This window comes from Cynocephalus volans, chromosome 1, assembly GCF_027409185.1.
Source record: "Cynocephalus volans isolate mCynVol1 chromosome 1, mCynVol1.pri, whole genome shotgun sequence".
Lineage (NCBI taxonomy): Eukaryota > Metazoa > Chordata > Mammalia > Dermoptera > Cynocephalidae > Cynocephalus > Cynocephalus volans.
Genome location: NC_084460.1, coordinates 75,720,404 through 75,741,428, shown reverse-complemented (window position 1 = coordinate 75,741,428; position 21,025 = coordinate 75,720,404). Strand labels below are relative to the sequence as shown.

At 44.1% G+C, this 21,025-nt stretch overlaps 1 protein-coding gene across 1 annotated transcript in view; it reads right to left on the bottom strand.

Moving 5' to 3' along the window:
* Positions 1–1,990: 1,990 nt before the first annotated feature.
* The window catches only part of TM4SF4 (transmembrane 4 L six family member 4), a 31,539-nt gene continuing 12,504 nt past the window's right edge, over positions 1,991–21,025 (bottom strand). Inside the window, exons 4-8 of the mRNA XM_063101240.1 lie at positions 14,433–14,625; positions 12,186–12,286; positions 8,207–8,322; positions 6,012–6,089; positions 1,991–2,166 (exon numbers count right to left, since the gene is read on the bottom strand). Of these exons, the coding sequence (XP_062957310.1) occupies positions 1,991–2,166; positions 6,012–6,089; positions 8,207–8,322; positions 12,186–12,286; positions 14,433–14,625 (664 nt within the window). The remainder of the gene's footprint in view (positions 2,167–6,011; positions 6,090–8,206; positions 8,323–12,185; positions 12,287–14,432; positions 14,626–21,025) is intronic.

The window sequence follows — 21,025 nt, the reverse complement described above, 5'->3', positions numbered from 1 at the left end:
AACTCTTGTTCTCTGCCTCCAAGAAGCTCATACACTGTTATGTGTTTAGCACCAGGTGGATGCTAATAAAGCTCAGGAGAGACAGATCATTTGAGGCGTGGTGATGAGGTAAAAGGCGGGGAGCAGGCAGGGAATTCTGGGAGTGGGAAACTGGTAAACAAAGGCAGGGAAACGGAAGTAGAAGGAAACAATGTATATTGACAACCTTCTGTGTTCCAGGAACTAAGGGTCCTGTCTATGTATGTGTGTGTATTTTTATTGGAACGGCATTGCACTTTTAGAGTCATTTAGGTAGAATTACCATATTTGTAACACTGAGTCTTTCTACTCCACTCAATCTCTTTTATTAGCGATCTCAAAGAATGAGATTAGAAGATGAGTAGGCAAACAAAAGCCCCAAATCCTCAGTCTTGGAAGTCAGACACTAGTGCCAGATCTATCAGAAATGACAGATGTAACTGTAATATCCAGAAATCTCCTCGGCCTTTTTGGGTCTCATTCCTTATTCTCCTTACGTATAAAATGCTCACTTTCTTATGGCAATAAAATTCTCCCATCTTCCTAGTGTTTGAACAGATTTTCTGCATGTAGGAGACAGATGGATTTGTGTCATGTACACAAACACACGCTCCTTTTCTTCTAGCACTTTCGAGAGCCTGAGAGCTATAACAGACTGGAGGTTGAAAAACTGGTATTTTAACTACAACTGTAATCTCCATAAATGACGTAATTTCAGCAAGCCAAACTGCAAAGCATGTTCCTCCCTACCCAACCAGACAGCCTGACGTTTCCAGCATCAGGATTAGGGAACTGTTTCCAGGAAAAGGCTCCACTCAAGGCCCCTGATAATTATGACGTGATTAATTGGGCTATAAAAGGAGAAAATTAATTTGTGAGATTAGCAGAAATCGACAGTCGTTAACTCTTTGCACTCTAGAATGGGAATCCATTTATGGGATTAGCAGAGAGTAAATAAGAGTTTCAGAAATCAGAACAGGATGAAACGTTAAGGAGGAAGGGGACACCCAGCACATTCCACGCAGCACATTGAGTCCTGGAGGAGGTGGGGTGTGGGAGGGCTAATAAGGGACATGTGTGGGCAGTCTCCTTTACAAATTTGCCCTGGGCTTCATACCAAAGACTAGTTAAGAAGTTCAGTGCCTAGCAGCTATTAATTAACACCGAGGCCTTAGCCAAGTTTCTTGAAGTCTTGGAACTTGTTTCTTTACATGTAAAACTGGCTTAATAAAAAAGAGGGCGTACAACGAGAGAGCGGTGAATATGAAGAGAATCGACGTGTAAAAACTCCAGTAATTCAGCTTCTAGAGGAAGAAAAAAGCCTCCAGTACTTCATAGGTGGCTGATAAGCATTCGCTCCCCCTTTTCTTGAGAGTTTTCCCTCTCTTCTTCCCGGGCCATATTTTTGTCCACAGCACTTATGACCGTCTAACAGTAAGAGATGACATTTCTCTACTGTTGTCCCCACTGGCCTGTCAGCGTCACCAGGGCGGGTTTTGTGCCCACCGCCTTGAACAACGCCTCGCGCTGAAACCCTTCCTCAGGACAGCGTCGTCTTTGATTGTCTCACTTCCACGTCCTGCGTCCATAACATTTCTGGAAAATGTTCCTTGATGGGAAGATATTAGAGAAAAATTGAATTCTTTAAAAAGATGGCCAAGTCTGCCCGATGAGAAACCATCTGCCCAGTGACCTGTTCTCTGGCGCCCTCTGACGGCTGAGCCGAGTCGCCACGAGAGGGCAGCAGATAGCTTTGTCGTGGAGGCGTGTCCCGCGCGGGCTCAGGGACCCGCGGGCCGAGGCTGGGGAGGGCAGGGACGTCACGGACACACATGCAGACGACAGGCGTTTTCGTTTCTTTCTTCACATTCATCTATATAACCTTTGGTGAGATCTACGCTTTTGGGTGAGAAAACGTTACTACGCGCTAAGGAAAAATAAAGGCATCCTCAGAGCAGGACCCACGGCGGAGTCAGCGGCTGCGCCCCTCAGCATGTCCCGAGCTGTGAGTGTGACACGTCATGTTCTCAGACCCCTGAGCCTGCGCGCGGCTGGGGGCCGGGAGCCTGCATCTGTGCAACGAGCGGGCAGGTGATTCTGGTGCACGCTCTTGTCTGAGGACCGCCTCGCCCGTGAGTAGTCTCCAGGCTTTATCAGGGAATCCCAGTGTGTGTTTGCTTGTTTATTTTTTAATTTATAAATTATATACATATATGACTATGCTAATGTATTGTGTACATTACAAAACATTCACAAAAATAGTTTTAAAAAGATGAAAAAAATATACATTAAAGTTTGCATATGAACTTCGCATGCCTCATTTCGGATGAGAGGATGAGTATAACCTATGCCAATTATGTGTCATTTAACCGATCCGCGGGGTGACTGTGACGGCACAGCATTCATTTTCCCAAGTCTGTGGCCCCAACCTAAGATGTAGTGAGGCAGCGTGATTATCTGTAGAGGTTTCACTTCTGCTTCAGTAACATCGCTGGGAATTCTCTCTCTTTCTTTCTCCCTCTCCCTTTTATTCTACCACCCCATAGTATTCACATTTGATGCTGGGAAAAGTGTCATGTTTACCCACTTAACCAACCTGATGTTCCAAGTGCAACGTCTGGGTTGGAAACCGAGTGTGAACTGGTAAGTGTGTTGGCATCAGGTGCTTAAGCACACACGCGCGCACTACACACGTGCACACACGCGCATACACATGTGCACACACACTCTCATCCTTGAGACTACTCCAAGACTGAACCAGTTGCAAAATCATCTGCTATGAAACCTGGCCTAGAAAAAGCTTTAAATGCATAACTATATTCTAATCTGGCTCTTAAATTTTTCTGTTGTCACAGATCTCTAAGAATCTAATGAGATCTATGAACTTTCCAGGGCAGGGGAAAAATACTGATCTGACCATATATATCATTTCAGAGGGTGTAAACACTTCTGGAATTCTCCAAGTGTGGACTCTGAGCCAGCAGTATTAACATCATTAAGGAATTTTCTAGAGTTGCCCCACCTTCAAGCCTACTTAATTATAAACTTTGGGGTGGGAAAAGCACTCTGTGTTTTAGCAAGCCCACCAGGACTCAAGTTTAAGAACACTCCAGAACAGTGATTCTCATACTTGCTTCCTTATTAGAATCACCTGGTGAATTTTTTTAAAAAAGAAGATGATTGATGCCTGGGGTCAAATCTCACCTAATTAAATTAGTATTTCTGGAGGTGGGGCCTGGACTGGACATTGGGATTTTAAAGGCTCTGCAAAGGAGCTCTGTGGACTCAAGCTTTAATAATCCAGGCTACTTCTGACAGCCCCCAAACCAGAGCGTGATAGCAGCAGAGGGGAAGTTGTCAACAGCCTGACGCACTGTTCTCATTTACTGAGGAGACTGAGGCCCAGAGAAACCGAGAGGTTTTTCCAAGACTACACAGCTGCTGCGTGTCACAGCCAGCACCCTCTCACCCTGCCCCAGGAAGTCCCACACACTAAAGTAGTGAGATCAAAGCATTCTGAAGAAGACTGGAAAGTTAGACACACGTGTCTAAAAGCAGCCTGTATCAGGGGGTTTTAGCTGCAAATCACTGATGTCAGCTTGTGGATTTTCCCCTTCAGTCCAATGTCTGCTGTGTTTGCTGCTTATCTTCATCGAATTCCATTCATCGAGCTTTCTTGAGAATGATCTTAAACTTTGCCTGACCAGTGGAAAGCAGGAGAGGTGGTGCTGCCTCGGGATGTCGGGTGTTGGCACTCGGGAGATGGGGCAGAAGAAGCTGGTGCAGGCGCTCAGGCTCCAGGGCCAGTGTCCTGGGTTTAATGCCACTCAGCCGCCCACTAGCTCTGTGTCCTTGGCTTGTTGCCCAGCCTCTTCATGCCTCAGTTTCCTCAGTTCTCAAATAAGGGTGATGATAGCATAGCTACCCCTGATTTTTGTGACTATTAAATGGGTTCTGAGGCACGTGAAGAAGGGCATCTGCCAGAGTAAGTGCTCTGCAAGCGTCCACTCTCTGTCGGTGACAGTGCAGGCAGAGGGCTTGGGGAGCTGCCTTGCTTTCCTTTTCTTTTCTAACCCCAAGGATTATAAAAATCTGCCTCTGCATCCTGGCCTCTTCCACGCAGAGGGGAGTAAAATCACTAAGTAGAGTTAGTTGGAAAATAAAAAGCACAGGAGTGAGTGGGGACAGGAGGCTCTGTGTGGTTCTCGTTATGAGAGGTGCTGTGTTAGTCCGTTTCTGTTGCTTATAACAAAATACACAGAACAGGGTAATTTATAAGAAAATGAAATTTATTCCTTACTGTTTTGAAGGCTGGGAAGTCCAAAGTCCAAGGAGAACATCTGGTGAGGGTCTTGTTAGTGGTGACAGTGACCCAGGGGTCTCACATAGCAGAATGGCAGAGAAGAGACAGACTCTCATGTGATATCCTTTAAAAGTCCCCAGGACCATGCCCACGACCACCATTATTAATCCATTCACTAGGACACAGTCCTCAGAATCTAATCACCTCTTCAAGGCCCCACCTTTCAATTACTATAATAGGATTTCCCACCCTTAACAGTTACAGTGGGGATTAAGCTTCAATTTCTTTGGGGGGGCTATTTAATCCACTGCAGGTGCTTTGAATGACTATATAAAAATACTGATATTGATTATATTTCAATTGATAGTTTTCACTAATTTAGGCTAATGTGAATTAATGAACAGTATAAATTATGACATTTTAAAAAGTGACACATTTTTATTATTTTCAGTTCTATATGGGGACTTTAAATTAGCATAACAAAGCACCCCTTCCTAGATGCTTTTGGAAGAATTAGTGATGGATACAGCACAGTGGTGGAGGGTGTGGACTCTTACCCTCCGATAGTCAGACTCTCTGGGTTTGGATCTCGGATTTCCCATTTGCTGTCATGGGGCCCTGGAAAAGTTATTTACCTTTTTTAAACCTCACTTTACTCTTAGACAAAATGGGGCCAATCATAGTTTCTATATCACAGGGCTGTGTCAAATAAAAATGAACCTGGACTTAGATAAGGAGAAACTCTCTCAAAAGGACTACTGCAATAGGGAGAACTCTTCAATCTCAGGAATCTGCAGACTTCTCAGAAACAAACAGAAAAAAGCTTTTCTTTTAGAGAGAGGGGTCAGCAGAGCTTAGCAGAAGTGGGAAGCTGGGCAAGCAAGGGGGACCAATCCTCCTGCCAGGACCTGCCAGGAGAGTGTCTCCAGAGCTGCTGGTAAGGGGGCGCTTTAGTGCTTGCTAAGGTTTGGGGGCAGGTGGAGTTCAGGGATCTGTGGTGATGACAGAGGTCCGACTAAACAAAGCAGAGGATAAGAAATGTGCAACTGTGAGCACCCGCTCAATTGTTTTGAGGACTGAGTGAAATTATCCATGTATCTCACTTACCAAGATTTGGGGTTATTTCTACTGTGAATGCTTGATTTCAGGATGTTTGAGAGCAGCCTTTTCTTTTTCTCTTAAACAGAATAATTTAGTCACACCACCACGACAATGATAGCATCCCATTTAATGAGCACCTACTACCTGCTTGGAGGGGCTACACACACTGATGGGGTGGTCTCTGAGCTCAAGGAGTTCTCAGTCTGGAGGGAAGGTAGGAAGGGTCAGGTGACATGGCAGGGCAACCTCTCAGACACACAGGATATCGTGGGAGAATGTGGTGGGGGTGTCAATAATGTAGAGGCTGAGAAACCCTGACCTAGACTAAGAAAAAACACATGTACACACACAGGAAAACTGAAAACCATCTCTTCTCTAAATTGGATATGGCAGTTTCCTAATACGTCAGCTTGGCTAGGCTGCACTACATTTCCCCAAATTCTCCTTCCTGTTTCCTGGTGGGGTATGCCACACGAGGGGTCCTCGAGAGCCCTGGAGCGAAGTGAAGCTGAGCAGTCCCCAGCCCACACATGGCCACGGCTATGCCACCTCTCCTTGCTGGGGACGCAGTAGGGCCTGCCCACCTCACCTGCCCCAGACTCTCCTTCAGCATCTCTGATTCCTGGGTCAGCCAGCTGCCTTAGCTCCATGACAAAGGGCTCCACTTCTGCAGGACACCAAACCACGGAAGTCAGAGGCAGCAAGGACAGCCAGGGTGCCCGTCCATCCCCGTGGGCTCCAGCCCATGTGTGTGGGCTTTGGTTTGTTCTTGTCTCTCAGACTGCACATTCGAGTCTGACTGCCTTGCTGGTGGCCGCTGTGGACTCCCAGCTCCAGCACTGGACGCAAAGGCTACAGCCTCATAAAGACAGTGGCCCACTTGTTTTGTCTCCACTTATGATTTTGTAACTTTATGATGGCACTCACATGACCACTGTCATTCCAACAATTATGTAATGTCAAATCCCTGTAGCAAATGTATGTGTGCATGCGTGTGCATGTGTGCACACACACATATTTGATCTCTGATTGAACCCTGACTGACACATCAGGTTAAGAACAAGGCAGACTATTAATGTTTCTAACACAGGACAAAGTAATTTTGTAAAAAGGCAGATATTTTCCTCCCTGGAGTCTATTAATTGGCCTCTCCTACTAATTGTTGTAAACTTTGGGCCTATTCTTTCCTTTCTTTTCCCTTCCTTCCTTCCTTCCTTCCTTCCTTCCTTCCTTCCTTCCTTCCTTCCTTCCTCTTCCTTTCTTGGGTGTCCTATCTCACTTTTTGAGTGATTAGCCCCTGTTAATTACAGTATGTACCTGATTCTCTTCTCTATCCTGCATTTCAAGGGTTGTGTACCAAGACAGTCATTCCATGACTTGGAAACTCAATTTGAGTACACTCATGTGTTCTATGAGATCAACCCAGAGTCTTCAGTCATATCCCGCTGCCACTGGGTCTTTGTAGATTGAAGAATTACGATGTCTGTGTCAGGACGTTCCATTTGACCACCTGGTTTTCTGCCCCATCTGGAGATCCTCCAGAGCCCTTGAGTCTTCCTTCAGCTGCTCAGAGAAGCGCCGTCCTCTGTTCCTGGGGCGACGCTAGCAGGGTGTGAGCCGGGGGAGGTGGAGCTCAGCACGTTGTTAGGACGTCTTCTTGCCTACAGCTGTATGTGTGGCTGGCGTGTTGGGTAAAATCCACTAATGCGTTTCCTCCCTTTTCCTCCATCGTCACTAATAGCCCAAGTCCATCAGCATATTGTGTGTATGTAGCTAAATAATATTTTGAGGTGATAATTTAGGTTTTATCTTTTCTGCTTGATATTTCCCTTTTTTCCTTTCCCCCGTTCAAGTGGGCTTTTGGCCCTGTGCTCGTGGGGCCAGTAGAGTGCTGAGGCAGGGTGAAGAACACGAGAGTGACCCACGTTAAATCCTGGAGCAGTGGCATTCAGAGTTAGCAGCCAGGTGTGGTTATAGAAAACACAGTTTTAATTTTTATGCTCATAGATCTGTGCACTGAAATGACTCAAGCCCCGTGTTCACTTTGTACCACAGAAGCCCACTTCCTGCTTGTTTTGTCTACTCATTTTTAAAATCTTCCTACAGTTTATTTCAGGGCCAAGGACACCACCTCACTCAGTCACAGGGTACAGGAAAAAGAAAACTGTGAGTTCTGGGCATCTCCATTTACACAACAAATTTATTAATTGCCTACTGTGTGCTGGGTCCCATGTTAGGCACTAGGGGTGTAGATTTGAATTAGACACTGTCCTTGCCTCAAAGAACTAGTAGTCCAAAGTGTAGAGAAATAAGTCATGTACACAGATAAGCAAAACAAAGCTGTCCACTCCCATACAAGGAGTTTCTGGACAGTGTGAAGAACAACCTTGGGTGTGTGTGTGTGTGTGTGTGTGTGTGTGTGTGTGTGTGTACACACAAGGGATCTCCCAAGGGAGAAGCCCACTCATCTTCACCCTTTGTCTCCTTTTTTGTGTGTGAGCAAGATGTAATAACAAACAAACAAAAATAGAATGGTTGCTTTCAACGTTTTCCAGGTTGTGGAAGGTTTGCCACGATTATCTGGGATGTGAATTCTAAGCTGCTTTGGTGGCACATATACAAAATGTTGCTCTTCTCCCAGTCCCAAAGGCAGTACAGTCAGACCATACACACAGCCCTGTGCCTCCTCCTTCAACAGCTCGGCTAGAGAGTTGTCAGTGCTGTGATCCAGGCCAAGCCAGGGTCTGGGTGGCTTTTTCTCTGACAAGCAGGAATCACAAGCACCTTGTGGTGTGCTCATGAATGGCAGCAGGGCTGGTGCCGTCGGGCCCAGTTTGCACAGCAGCTCCGGGTATGACAGGGCTAGCTTGTCAACAGGCTGCTGAGCCTTGATGCTGACACTGAGTGTGACGGATTACAGCACGAAAGGGGTTCTAACACAGATGCTGCTGGGAGGGATGGCCCTCCCCAGCCCCATTTCCTTTGTTTCCTGTCTCTTCCTTTTATGTCCTCTTTTCCATGGTAAGCTATTTCCCCTAATTTTATAGTAACTGGATTTGAAAAATGGCCATTTGTGTGAAAATTTGTCAAGCACTTGATTCAGTTCTTCATCTATAAAATGATAAGACCGGATTCGATGATGACTACAATCCTTTTTTTCTGAAATTCTGAGTCAAAGAAAACCCCTAAATAAGGAACTGATACCTCTTGTCCCCATTTGTATTTCTTCATTAGAAAACTCAGGTAGGTGAATCTGTCCTAATGACCCAATGTCTCTGAACTTCTGGAACCTCATTACCTGGGTCACCCATTAGGATTGAGCGCAATGTACTACCTTGACAGAGTTTGGATGTGTTGTCCCCGCCAAAACTCATATGGAAATTTGATCCCCAATGTGGCAGTGTTGGAAACTGATTGAGCCATGGGGGCAGATCCCTCATGAATGGATTAATCCTCTCCCTGGTGGAGGGGGGAGTAATGAGTGAGTTCTTGCTCTATTAGTTCCTGCAACAGCTGGTTGTTTATAGGACCCTGGCACCTCCTCTCTCTCTCTTGCTTTTTCCCTCTTACTTCCTCTCACCATGAGATCTGCTTGTACCCGCTGGCTGCCTGCCACTTTCCACCACGAGTAGAGGCAGCCTGACGCCCGTGCCAAATGCAACTGTCCCAGAATCATAAGCCAAATAAACCTATTTTCCTTACAAATTACCCAGTCTCAGGTATTTCTGTTATAGCAACACAAAACGGGCTAATACAGAAAGTTGGTACCAAGGAGTGGGGTGTTGCTATACAGATACCTGAAAATGTGGATGCAGCTTTGGAACTGGGTAATGGGCAAAGATTAGAGGAGTTTGGAGGACTTAGAAGAAGAGAAAAAGATGAAAGAATGTTTGGAACATTTTAGAGATTGATTAAATGGTTGTGATGAAAATGTTGATAGAAATGTGGACAGTACAGTAAAGACCATGCTGATGATGAGGTTTCAGATAGAAATGAGGAACTTATCAGGAATTGGACAAAAGGTCACCCTTGCTACACCATAGCAAGGAATTTGGCTGCATTGTGTACATGCCTTTGGACTCTGTGTAAGGTGGGACTTAAGAGTTGTGAGCCAGAATGTGTGGCAGAAGAAATTTCTAAGCAGGAAAGCATTAAGGAAGCTGCATGGTTACTTTTAACAGCCTACACTGAATTATGGCAGCAAAGGCATGTTGTAAAGCCAGAATTTAAAAGGGAAGCAGAGCATAAAGATTTGGAAAATTTGCAGCCTGGCCATGAGGTCCTTGTATCAATATTAATCAGTAGAGAGGGAGCTTCTGCTGGGCTGTGACAGGGCCTGACTCATCTTTGTCATTGGTGCCTGCTGGGCAGTGATCTAAATCAATGGTTGCTTAAAGTGGTTGGTTTTCAGTATCACCTGTTTTGCTTTAAAAAATAAGTGACTGGCAAACACCAGACTTCCGAGCCTTATGCCCAGATTTTCAGTGCAGTAGGTTTAGGCTGGGGCTCAGGAAATCTGTAATTTTAGAACATTTCCTAGGTGATCAGACAAGTTTCAGAATAAATGTTAAACTGAATTGAAACTGTGTGTGTGTGCACACGTGCATGCATATTTATAGTTTTCCCTATGAGATCACACCTGCCTATCTGCTCATCTTTCTTCCTTCTGCCTATTAAGTTTCAGGTGCCAGATGTGATCTCTGGTCTCATAGAGTTCTCTCTGTAGTGAGGGCAAAGTCATAGTGTGTAACTCTGTTATCTTCAGTACCTAGCCCCCAAATGGCCTGCACAGAGTAAATGATTATTAATTGCTTTATTGATAACTACTAGAAACCCAGTTTACTGTGTGCCCAACCCACACAGTGTGGCCTGTCAGCCTGGCAGGGCAGAAGTGGGACTCTCTGGCCCTTGATATCTTCTGAGACCCTCCTTGCTGCACATCAGTCACGGTGACCATCCTGTTGGGTGACTTCAAAATTTTCTGGATGATTGACTGTCTTTCAACAGTCCTTTTAGAGATGGGGAAAGTGAGACTTAGAAAATAACTATTCCAGGTCCCCTGAGCTGGTATGTGGTGGAGTTAGGGTTTAACCCCAAATCAACAGAATGAATTTGACTCCATATTAGTGCCTGACTCATAAAACCAAAGTTAATATCTTAATATAAACATAAAATTAATAATACCTATTGCCTTAATACCAGGCAATGGGCTGACAAAATTATTACACACACGACTTTAACAAAACTTTTTTTTGTTTGACCAAAGGAAGCATTTGCAGAAAAGATATTAATTCAACACTTTGCCCCTCCTTCCTAAAACACACACAATCTTTATCATATTACCTCTAAGTTCAGATTTTATTTTATTTTATTTGGCAGCTGGCTGCTACAGGGATCCGAACCTGTGACCTTGGTGTTATAAGGTTGTGCTCTAACCAACTGAGCTAATCAGCCAACCAGATTTTAATTTAACATACGTAAGGGAACCCTAATAAATGATGACAGGCTCAAAAGACTAGTCACAAGTAACTCAAGATAAGCAAAAAAGGCATCAAATAAAAATTTTTATGATACATCAACCACTCTTTTTCCCAATAAATCTTGAAAACAAAAATTGGTCCCAGTTTCTCATTTTTAATGTACTTTCCTCCTCTGAATTATGTAAAGCTTCCAAGGATATAAATATCTCTATACACAAAGGAGCAGTATGGCAGTACATGTGACTTTATACATCTGACACTTTTAAGGAAAAAATTCATGAAAATTTTGCTTTAAACCTATTTTTAAATTCTAAAAAGAAGCTAATATGAAAACATTTTAAATCTAATTTGTTGACGGGCCAAATTATTTTTTATTTGAAAATAACAAAATTATAACTTGAGCAAAGCTGGTTGGAAACGAGAAGGAGTAATTCTGCCTTCCCTAAGCTTTGTCAGTGAGGAAGCTGGTAGCAATTAACAAGCCCAAGAAGAGAAGAGGGAGTTGAGTGTATCTTCCCACGTTCTGTAGAGTCAGAGCGGCTCATCGCAGAGGTTTAAACTGGTCCATCTCCCTAGAAGGTAGAAAAAGTGAATGAACTGTGGTGTCATTTCTTTTTCTTAAATTGTTTTTTCTACTCGCCTCCCTCCTGCCCCTCCCCGTTAGCCTTCTTCCTCCTGCCCCTCACTGGTTGCCCCTTGAATGTTTCCTGTACTTTTCTGACTTTGTTTCAGAGCTTTAATCTGTCACTTACCTCTGCTGAGGTTATACGAGTTGAAGCTTCATTTTGTTTTTCATCATTTATTATTAAAAATAATTTTGGTAAGAGGCCCAGAGAGATCAAGCGCTGTGTGGAAAGCCACAGCTAATGCGTAGAGGAGCCGGGACTCGAACCCGGGAGGCTGAACGCAGAGTTTGTGCTCCCTTCCTTCAAGCCATTCTGCCTCACTAATTTCCATGGTGTTAGTAAATGACAATCAGCGCCATTTACCGAGGCTTCTCAGTGTTGATATGGATGCATGTTTATCCCTGTGTGTTAGGCACTCAGTTGGCAATCTTAGGAGGTAGGTATGAACCAGGTTTACGGATGAGAAACCATCGAGGGCAGGTGACTGGACCAAGACCACACAGCTGGCATTCAGACCAGGACTGAAGGACCGTGCCGGGCTCAGGAAGCTCTCCATAACTACTTCTGCCTGAATGAATGGATCGTGGCCTGCACCCTCTCAGTAGATTAGACAAGAGGTGGAAAGAGGGTAACTGAGTGAGAGGATAGCTGACTTGCTTGGGGCACTCAGCAGTGAGTTTTGGAAGTAGGCTGAGAGCCCAAGTCACCTGCAGAGTCCTGCTGGTGTAGGAATGCTGACCAGCTGTGTGCGAGGCAAACTGCAGACAAGAAAGGAGTCCTCAGTGGGCTGGTTTTTAAAAACTGCCTCTTGTGCACGGAAATATTTAGTAGTGAAGTTTCGTGATGTCTGCAAATTACTTTCCAAGAATTCAGAAAGAGACAGGGTAGGCAAATATTAACAATCTGTGGATATAGGTGAAAGTATACAGGTGTTCGTTGTACTATTCCTTCAACTTTTATGTATATTTGAAGTTTTCAAAATAAAAAGTTGGGGAAGAAAGAGAGAGGAGAGAGGGAGGAAGAGAGGAAAGGAAAAGAGAATTCTGGTGGTGTACATTCTCTCTCTGTGATATTCGAGAGCCATGCCCCAACAGCCATGGAGTCCATCCACCCCACTAGAGACTTGACACTCTTTCCACTATCAAGTGATTCGGTCATTATGATCACCAAAATATGGTGTCTGAATAAATAAAACCCACTGAAAAGAGTCTATGTACTGGCACCTGTGAGTGTGTTTTTAATTGACAGATAATCTGCAGATTTAGTAAACTACTATCATTTATTCAAAGAGCAATCATATTTTCAATAAATCTTGCAAAGAAAATGTACTACTCAGCTAAAATATATGACTCTCTTTTTAGCTGATTTAGCAAACATTAATTCATTTTGGATGAATTACAGGATTTAAATGCTCAATATACTTAACTGCTATTACAAAAATAATTTTGGTGGATTACTAACTGGTAGTTCCTACACCCCCCATCATCCAATTATGTATGTATAAAGACCAAAAAATTTAAATACAAAATGATAGAATTGAAAATTTATAAAACAAAAATTCAATAGGCAGTAAAATTTATTTGTAATACATGCATTTTACTATTTGAATTTTAGGACTTTAATAATATTTTTACATTTTAAAAGTAATATATGATTATTACAATTTTTTTGGAATACCATAGTCTAGAAAGAAAGAAAAAAGGCAGTCTTCTTACCCAGAAACAACTATCATTTAACATTTTGGTTGGATTTGCTTTTTTTTCCTACTCATGATGGTTTTTTAAAAAAATTTTTATTTATATAATTGTATATTATGTAGAATTTTCATACCTCACTCTTTTCAAATAACACTATATCATAAACATTTTCACTATTATTGTAGCCTTGGGGAAAATACTCTTTTAAGATAGGGGAGATAAAAATAAGAAAAAACAAACTCAGGGAAGATATACAAAAAATTATGTAACCTTACATAGGTGGGGAGACTGGAGGGGACTGTTGAATGGAAGACAAAGGTGGGGGGAGACTTGCCAACTGAAGACCTTATGTATTTCTGTGTGTGTATACACACACGCACATATTTAATTTTTGAGCTATGCGCATATAATACTTTAAAAAATTTAAATAAAATGATTGAATCATTTAAAGTTTTGCCATAATATTATATTAAGTGGATAGACCATAATCTACATTTATTTACATAATTCCCCAATTAAGGAACTATCGAGTTTTGTTCAATTTTTTTTCTCATACATCAATCTATGCTTTTAATAACTTTGTGTGTGTGTGAATAATTACCTGATCTGATTTGGTCATTAGTTGAAATAATCAGACTGTCTTACTGTCATAGGTCTACTTTAATTTTTTTATATATATTATTGTTGATATTTTATGATAGTATTTAGAGACTAAACGTACGTAATTTTTTTTCTTCTCATATAAGAACCACTTCTCTTTTCTATATCAGATGTCCTATCAAAATAAAGCCTTGACATTGGTATGCTCTGTTCTCTTGAGGAAATGAGAACATTCTGGGCCAGACCATGATGTATTATTGCTAACAATATGCCCATACGACAAATGCTCACTTCCTGTGGATCTTCATATAAACGTCATTGTGAACTTTTATATGTAGATGAAGTCCTTTGTTACCAGGACTATGGCCAACTGGAAGACTATGGCTCAAAATTGTGGTCAACTCCAGCCTGGGTGTGTTTACGTGCCCGGTGAGCAGAACTCCTGGGTTCTGGTAATGTGACGTCACCGTTACCATGAGCTGATGAAATGGGCTAAGGAGTTCCCAGCTGCTGGCAGCCACACCCACCAGCCTCTCATCCCATTAGCACTGGCGGCCTGACTTGGTCTCTCTCATGCTGAGAAGCAAAGACAAAGACCTTAACTTACCCCCCCACAGCAGCCACAACACCGGCAGTCTCCAAAGAGGGTCCCCAGGAGGCCGTTGATCACCTGGATGGCGCAGAGAATCATCTGGATTCCTCCTATGATCAGCAGGATGGAGAAGAGGGTCAGATTCCAGGGAACCACATTAGCTGGTGCTTGGCACAGCCTCCACAAGTCTTTGTCATTGAGATAATTCCTGTTGGTGACATGGGGGATAAAGGAGACATCTGTAAAAAGTATGCTATTACCTAGATTAGAAAGTCACCATAGCAATTTTTCTTGTGCAGTACTTTGCATCCAAAACAAGCTCCATGAGAAAATACTCTGTAATAACAACAGTAAAAAAAACCAAAACCTGTCATTTTTGTTGAATGCATCCTATGTGCCAGACCCATTCTAAACACTTTATATGTATTCACTTATTTATTCTTCATAGAAACCTATGGCTGGTTCTTTTCTTCCATTTCACAAATAAGGAAATCAAGGCACAGAGAGGTTAAGTGATTGCACCCAGGTCACACAGCTACTAAGGCAGAGCAATTTTTGGAACTGACCAAGAGGATGGGTAAATTCACTATCTATGAACGGCCAGAAAAATGAAGACACACTGGGAGGAGAATTTCACAAATGCTCATGGCTTTTATCTTAGCTGTTGCCATTAGAGAACTTTTTGACTTTTGACAAATTATCTGTCAAGTCTAGTGGCCATCTGAAACCACGTAAAGTACAATTGTGTCACATGGCTCAAGGGAAAGGCCTGATTTTTTAAGGTCTAATTTAATTAAACTATGAATTTGACTCAACTATATTTTTTGTTAATGTGTAGGAATTCCACAAGCAAAAAGAATTAATTTTCTTTAAAAGGGAGAATTACTCTGCTGCCTTAGTACATATTTTACATAAACTTTGAATTAGGAGAAGTTGTAATATATATCTCATTATATAGAGAGAGCTCGCTGCAATGCAAAGGCATCGTCCTGAAGGAGGCATGTGAGGTGTGTGATCCCGAGACAAAAAGGAGAGTGAAGTGTGTAGAATCTTGTGGGTTACATTAGCTCCTTCTCACATTCTCAGAGCCAAAGACCATCCGCTCCATCTTTCTTTACACTTCCTCCATCCTTTCAGGGCCTCAATGGAAAAGTCTCTGTCTAGCTTGTGAGTTCATGTTCATCTTATTGTTTTTAGATCTTTATGTCGACCTCTGACATTTCCGGTGAATCCTCAGTGCTCTGTACACATTCCTTTAAATACATTCTCTACTGAGATTTCAAAAATTCTTTAAAATGATGGAAGATGCTCCAGGGTTTAATAGGGCAGAAGAAATAAAGGAAGAAATGGGCATTTTGGTCTTGATTTAGAAATAAAACATTGGTTGTGCATTGATTCACCTTTCTATAAAAGCATGGGTTCTAGCAGCTTGCTAGTGACCTTGTGCCTACCTGCAAAATAAAGGGAACTGCATCATCATATCGTGGGGTTACTATGAGGATTACATGAGCTAACATGAGTAAAGTGCTTAGAACAGTGCCTAGCATGTAGTAGTTGCTCAGTAAATGCAGTAGTGTCTTATTTTACTTAATCCAAGCAGCCTGGTCTAGTGGAAAGACCCTGGTATTTTGGATTCAGATGAACCTGGGGTTGAATCTAAGCTTTCCTCTTACTAGCTGTGTGTTCCTCGTACAAGTTACTAACCCTTCTTTGGCATCAGTTTCTTCATCTATGAAATGGGCTAAGAGCCACCTCACAATTGTGAGCATTCACCGAGATGATACATCTTTGTTGTTGCATGAGACTGTCTTTTCAATACCTTTTTTTTTTTTGTCTTTTTGTGACCAGCCGCACCGCGCTCAGCCAGTGAGCAAACCGGCCATCCTTATATAGGATCCGAATCCGCGGCGGGAGCACTACTGCGCTCCCAGCGCCGCACTCTCCCGAGTGCTCCACGGGGTTGGCCCTTCAATACCTTTTTTAAAAAAATCAAACATCCATCTTTCAGTTCTGTATCTTTCCATGTATTCCTTTCTATCTTTACGATTTTTAAACTTGGAGATTATAAAAGGTTCAAAAGATACATACAACATTTTCCAGGCACACTTCATAAAGAAAATATTCTGAGGCGAGGTAACTGGCAATCCTGAGTTCCGTCCCCCTTCTGCAGAGTCTGTACGTGGCAGGACGACAGCACCTCCTGGTGGTGGCACTAGTGAAACACTCACGGGGTGGGACTTGGAAGCAAGGATTGAATTTGGGTGCCTGGAGACATCCTCTGAGACCCACTCCTGTGGCTGCCTCACCCCTCATAAGCCACCAGCGATCGCTGTCCTAGGCCCTCTTCTTTACGCCCAGACACTCAGGTTGAGAGTCTCAGAGATCCTGGCAAAGGAAGGCTGTGTGCACGTGAAGTTTGATTGCTGTGTCCAACTCTCCAACCCCAGGGAGGAAGGGGGCTGGAATTTTTCATGGACCTGATAGCTAACCACGTTTCCACATTCTGTGAGGCAAGGAGAGCCAGGGCAGTTGAAAACCACTTAACTGGCATTTTAATGCATCCAGTTACAAAGGGCATTTCCCCCTGAGCTGCAGCATCCCATCAACACTGGAGGAGAAAGCCACGGTCTTCTCACAACTCCCTCCTGGCCAGCAACCAAGGCGGCTGAGGAAAGGGTCAAGGGGAGCCCAAATGCTTTGCCTGGCCCACTTTGCCAGGCCAATGCAGGTGTCACCTCCTCCTGGAGAAGCTCTGCGTTGCTCCTCCTGCCCTCAGACTGGCTGTGGTACTCTCTGTGCTTCCCAGCACTCTTTTTCTAGTACACAGCCTCTGGGACCCTGTGCTGGCATCATTTGTCCATTTGTTTGTTTTCTCTTATGGGATTGTAAACCCATAAGTGCAGAGACCATGTTCCCCAGTCAGTACCCCCACTTCTGTCCCTAGTTCCAGCACAGGGAGTGTTCGATTAATAGCAGCCACTATTGTTTACCAGGTCCTGACAGTGAGCCAGGCACGGGGCTGGCTGTTTTACATCATCTTTCTTAATGCTACAAGGATTGCTGCTTTAATGGAACAGTGCCTGGCATAGAGTAGCCTTCAGTAAATATTTGCTGAGTGAATGAACATATACCCATTTTATAGATAAAGAAGTTGAGGCTAGTAAATAGAAGATTTCATCTTAGGTCTGTCTGGCTCCAAAGCCAGTGCACAAACTCCTTTTATTTGAGTAGTTATATTCCTTAGTATATTTAAAATATGATTTATTTATTTAAAATATTATCGTAAATATTTAAAAGATGGTTTATTTAATTTACATAATACATATATAATAGTATGTCAATCAAGTTTACCTATATCACATTAAAGAGATTATTCTCTTTGAACCTTTTTGTGCCTAGTTGAAAGGATAGAAATTAAGTCACAAGGTCATTATAAAAGCATAACATTTTAGAAAATTCTAAAACATTATAATAAATTCCATTCACAATAATGAATTATATCACAAAAATGAATAATAAGGCTGTCTGTTTACCAAGCGGTATGTGGCAGGCCCTGTACGTCATACTGCTTTATCCTCACCTGAACCCATAAATTAGATGATGACGTTACCCCATTCCACAGATGGAGAGCCCGAGGGATGAAACACCACCCAAGACTGCACCACTGGTATGTGGCAGAAGTGTGACTGGACCCTAAGTTGAGCAAAGGTGAAACTAGTTCCTAATGCTTGTGAAGCTGCCTGCTTCGTGGAAGCTGGACATGTGATGCAGTCCTGTGTCACCTAATGCATGTGGCTCTCAGCTTGTGGCAATATGCTCACGAGCAGCTGGTGGGGTTCCTTGCTAATGAGTAATCTTTGCGGTGCAAATGCAGGTGTTCTTGACTGGAAGGCCAGGCGGACCTTCCATTGCGTCCAGTGTGACCTGGCGCGCTCTCTCCTGACCACTCAGCTCTCGCCAGGAGGCAGCAGGAGGGCCACAGCCGGGCCGGGGGCAGCTGGCCAGGGCCACGCTGGGGCCACCTGTCGTCTCAGGACGGAAGGCCTCGGAGCCAGGAGGTTCCACCTCAAAGGAAGCTGAGAGGGCAGATACCAAAATGTCCCAGGTTTCTTTTTCTTTCAGTCTGCTTCTCTAATGTGCTTCTCATGGCTGTCTCTGGTCCTTTAATACTTTTCTGAGGAAAACAGTGCTAAATTCTATGGCATTGAAGAGAATTCTGGGATTCTGTACACCAAGCTAGAAATCTCAGAGCCGCCTCGATAACCTTCCTCTTCTCTCCTCACAGCTAATGCTGACGACGCCGTCTCAGACAGTCTCTGACGTTTGTCTCTTTTATTTACTTATTGATTTGGGGGCCTGGAGTTCCCAGCACTGCGCTGCCAACACGTGAGCAAAGCAGCCAGCCCACTGTCTCATCCGCACCCTTCCCTTCCTCCTCCACCGGCCAGCGGCCAGCGGGCCTGTCAGTCTGCAGGACGTCCCCTGCTGCTCCCCTAGGTCCTGCGGTCCGGCCTGCCTCTCAGTCACCCCCATCGTGTGGTGTCCCTTTTGCTCCTGTCCCCCATGTTTACCCTGAGCTTCCGGCTGCAGTGTCCTGATATTCCCTGAGCATGTTGGGCCTTTTCATGCCTGGAATGTGCCTTCTCTCTCTCTTTCTCTGGAAGGTAGATTTCTGCTCATTCTCCCAACCCAGCACCTGTCACCTCCTTGGGGAAGTTTCTCTTGCACTCCTTCCCACATCCCCACTTTCTGCACTGAGAGCATCTGTCCCATGTTGTCACTTAACTAACCATGTGCTCACGGGGCGGGAAGCATGTCTACCTCTTTTACATGTCTGGGATAGTCTTCAACACAGAGTAAGATGTCAACAAAGTGTATTTAAATTTGTTTTCCTTCTACTAATTACTACTAATCACTGTGAAGCCCTGGGCAAATTAACCTTTCTGAACTTCATTTCTCTCCTCCAGGGATAAGCATTCTCAAACTTATGAGGACGATTAAGTGAGATAATGCATGCGAAACCACTTAGCACTTCATCCCTGGGAAGGAGGAGGAGTAGGAAGAGGAGGAGAAGAGGAGAAAAGAGGAAGCAGATCATGCAGGAGAAGCAGCCACCATGGCTGCGGCCACTGGTGATAGGGGAGAGTGACAACTGTCTGAGCCTTCTTGTGTGGGCTCAAAAAGTGACTGGCCTGGGCCGAGCCTGTGGCGCACTCGGGAGGGTGCTGCGCTGGGAGCGCGGCAACGCTCCCAGCGGCCGCGGGTTCGGATCCTATATAGGAATGGCCGGTACACTCACTGGCTGAGTGCCGGTCACGAAAAAGAAAAAAAAAAAAAAAAAAAAAAAAAGTGACTGGCCTGTCTCACTGGGCAGCTGTGCGTGCGTGTGGGTTCGCAGCTGCAGTGCTTACACCTGGGATCCGGCAGCTGGGAAGTGTGCACAGCGCAGTGAAAAGAGCAGGCGACAAGGCCCAAGAGCTTTGCTAGAAGGGAATCGAGGCAAAAGGCAGGTGGACGGATCAATATAAATTGTGTGGTAGAAAAAGCGTTGTCACTTAGAGTCAGAAACCTTGGATTCGAGCTTCAGTCATTAAGAAACTGAATTCCTTTGGGCTAGTCTCTTGTCCTTTCTGGGCCTCAGCTGTCTCACCTCTGAGAGAAAGTTACTGTCACAGACTTTTGGTGAGGATGCAGTGGAACACTGTGGGTGACAGCACTTTGTTAACTGGAAAACAGCAAGCAATAGAAGGTTCAGTTACTGTTACAAGAGACTCAAGATGAGCTTCTGCAGTCAGAGGGAAGGTTTGTCAGCACCACACTCAGCCAGTGAGCAAACTGGCCATCCCTATATAGGATCCGAACCCGTGGCCTTGGTGTTATCAGCACCGCACTCTACCGAGTGAGCCACGGGCCGGCCTTAGAGGGAAGGTTTGGAGCTGGTGGAGGGAGATAAGATCAAGAAGGAACATGTGCCGTTGTGTCAAGCTAGGAGACGGGATGTGAGCAGAGGCAGAGTGCTGCTGAGAGTGCCAGGGGACAGACGGGACGCAGAGACGCCTCCGCCCACCCCCACCCGGGAACGCCCTTCCTGCAGCAATCGCGGCGGCTTCATGCCTTGCACGGAGAGTGGCCTTACGTCTTGTGTGGGATTGAATTCTAAAGTCAGGGCATGAGGGGAGAAAATGTGAATAGTCAAAATCACTCTCAAATAGTCCATCAATCACCTGGAAAGTTTAATATGTGTATGGTTTTCTAATATACCCTGTACAGTAATATTTTAAAGATCACATTATAGTTCGAAGCCACTGTGCAGATGTGCAGGTATTCAAATCACTCTCCCCTGGGATAGTCATCGCAGCTGTACAGTGAACAGAAGGTGGGTGGGGACTTCTGAAACATTCCTGCTTGCCCACAGCATTTACTCTATTCTGTTTTTATTATTAAACTTTTATAATTTGATACCTGTAAATGGATGAGTCAGTGCTGTTGTGAGGAGCAGACAAAATAACAGATGTGAAAACATCTATCACAGAGTAATGGAAATGGCTAACATGATTCGTAATAAACGGCTGTGATGTGAATGAAAACTTGCTTCACCACAAGAACAG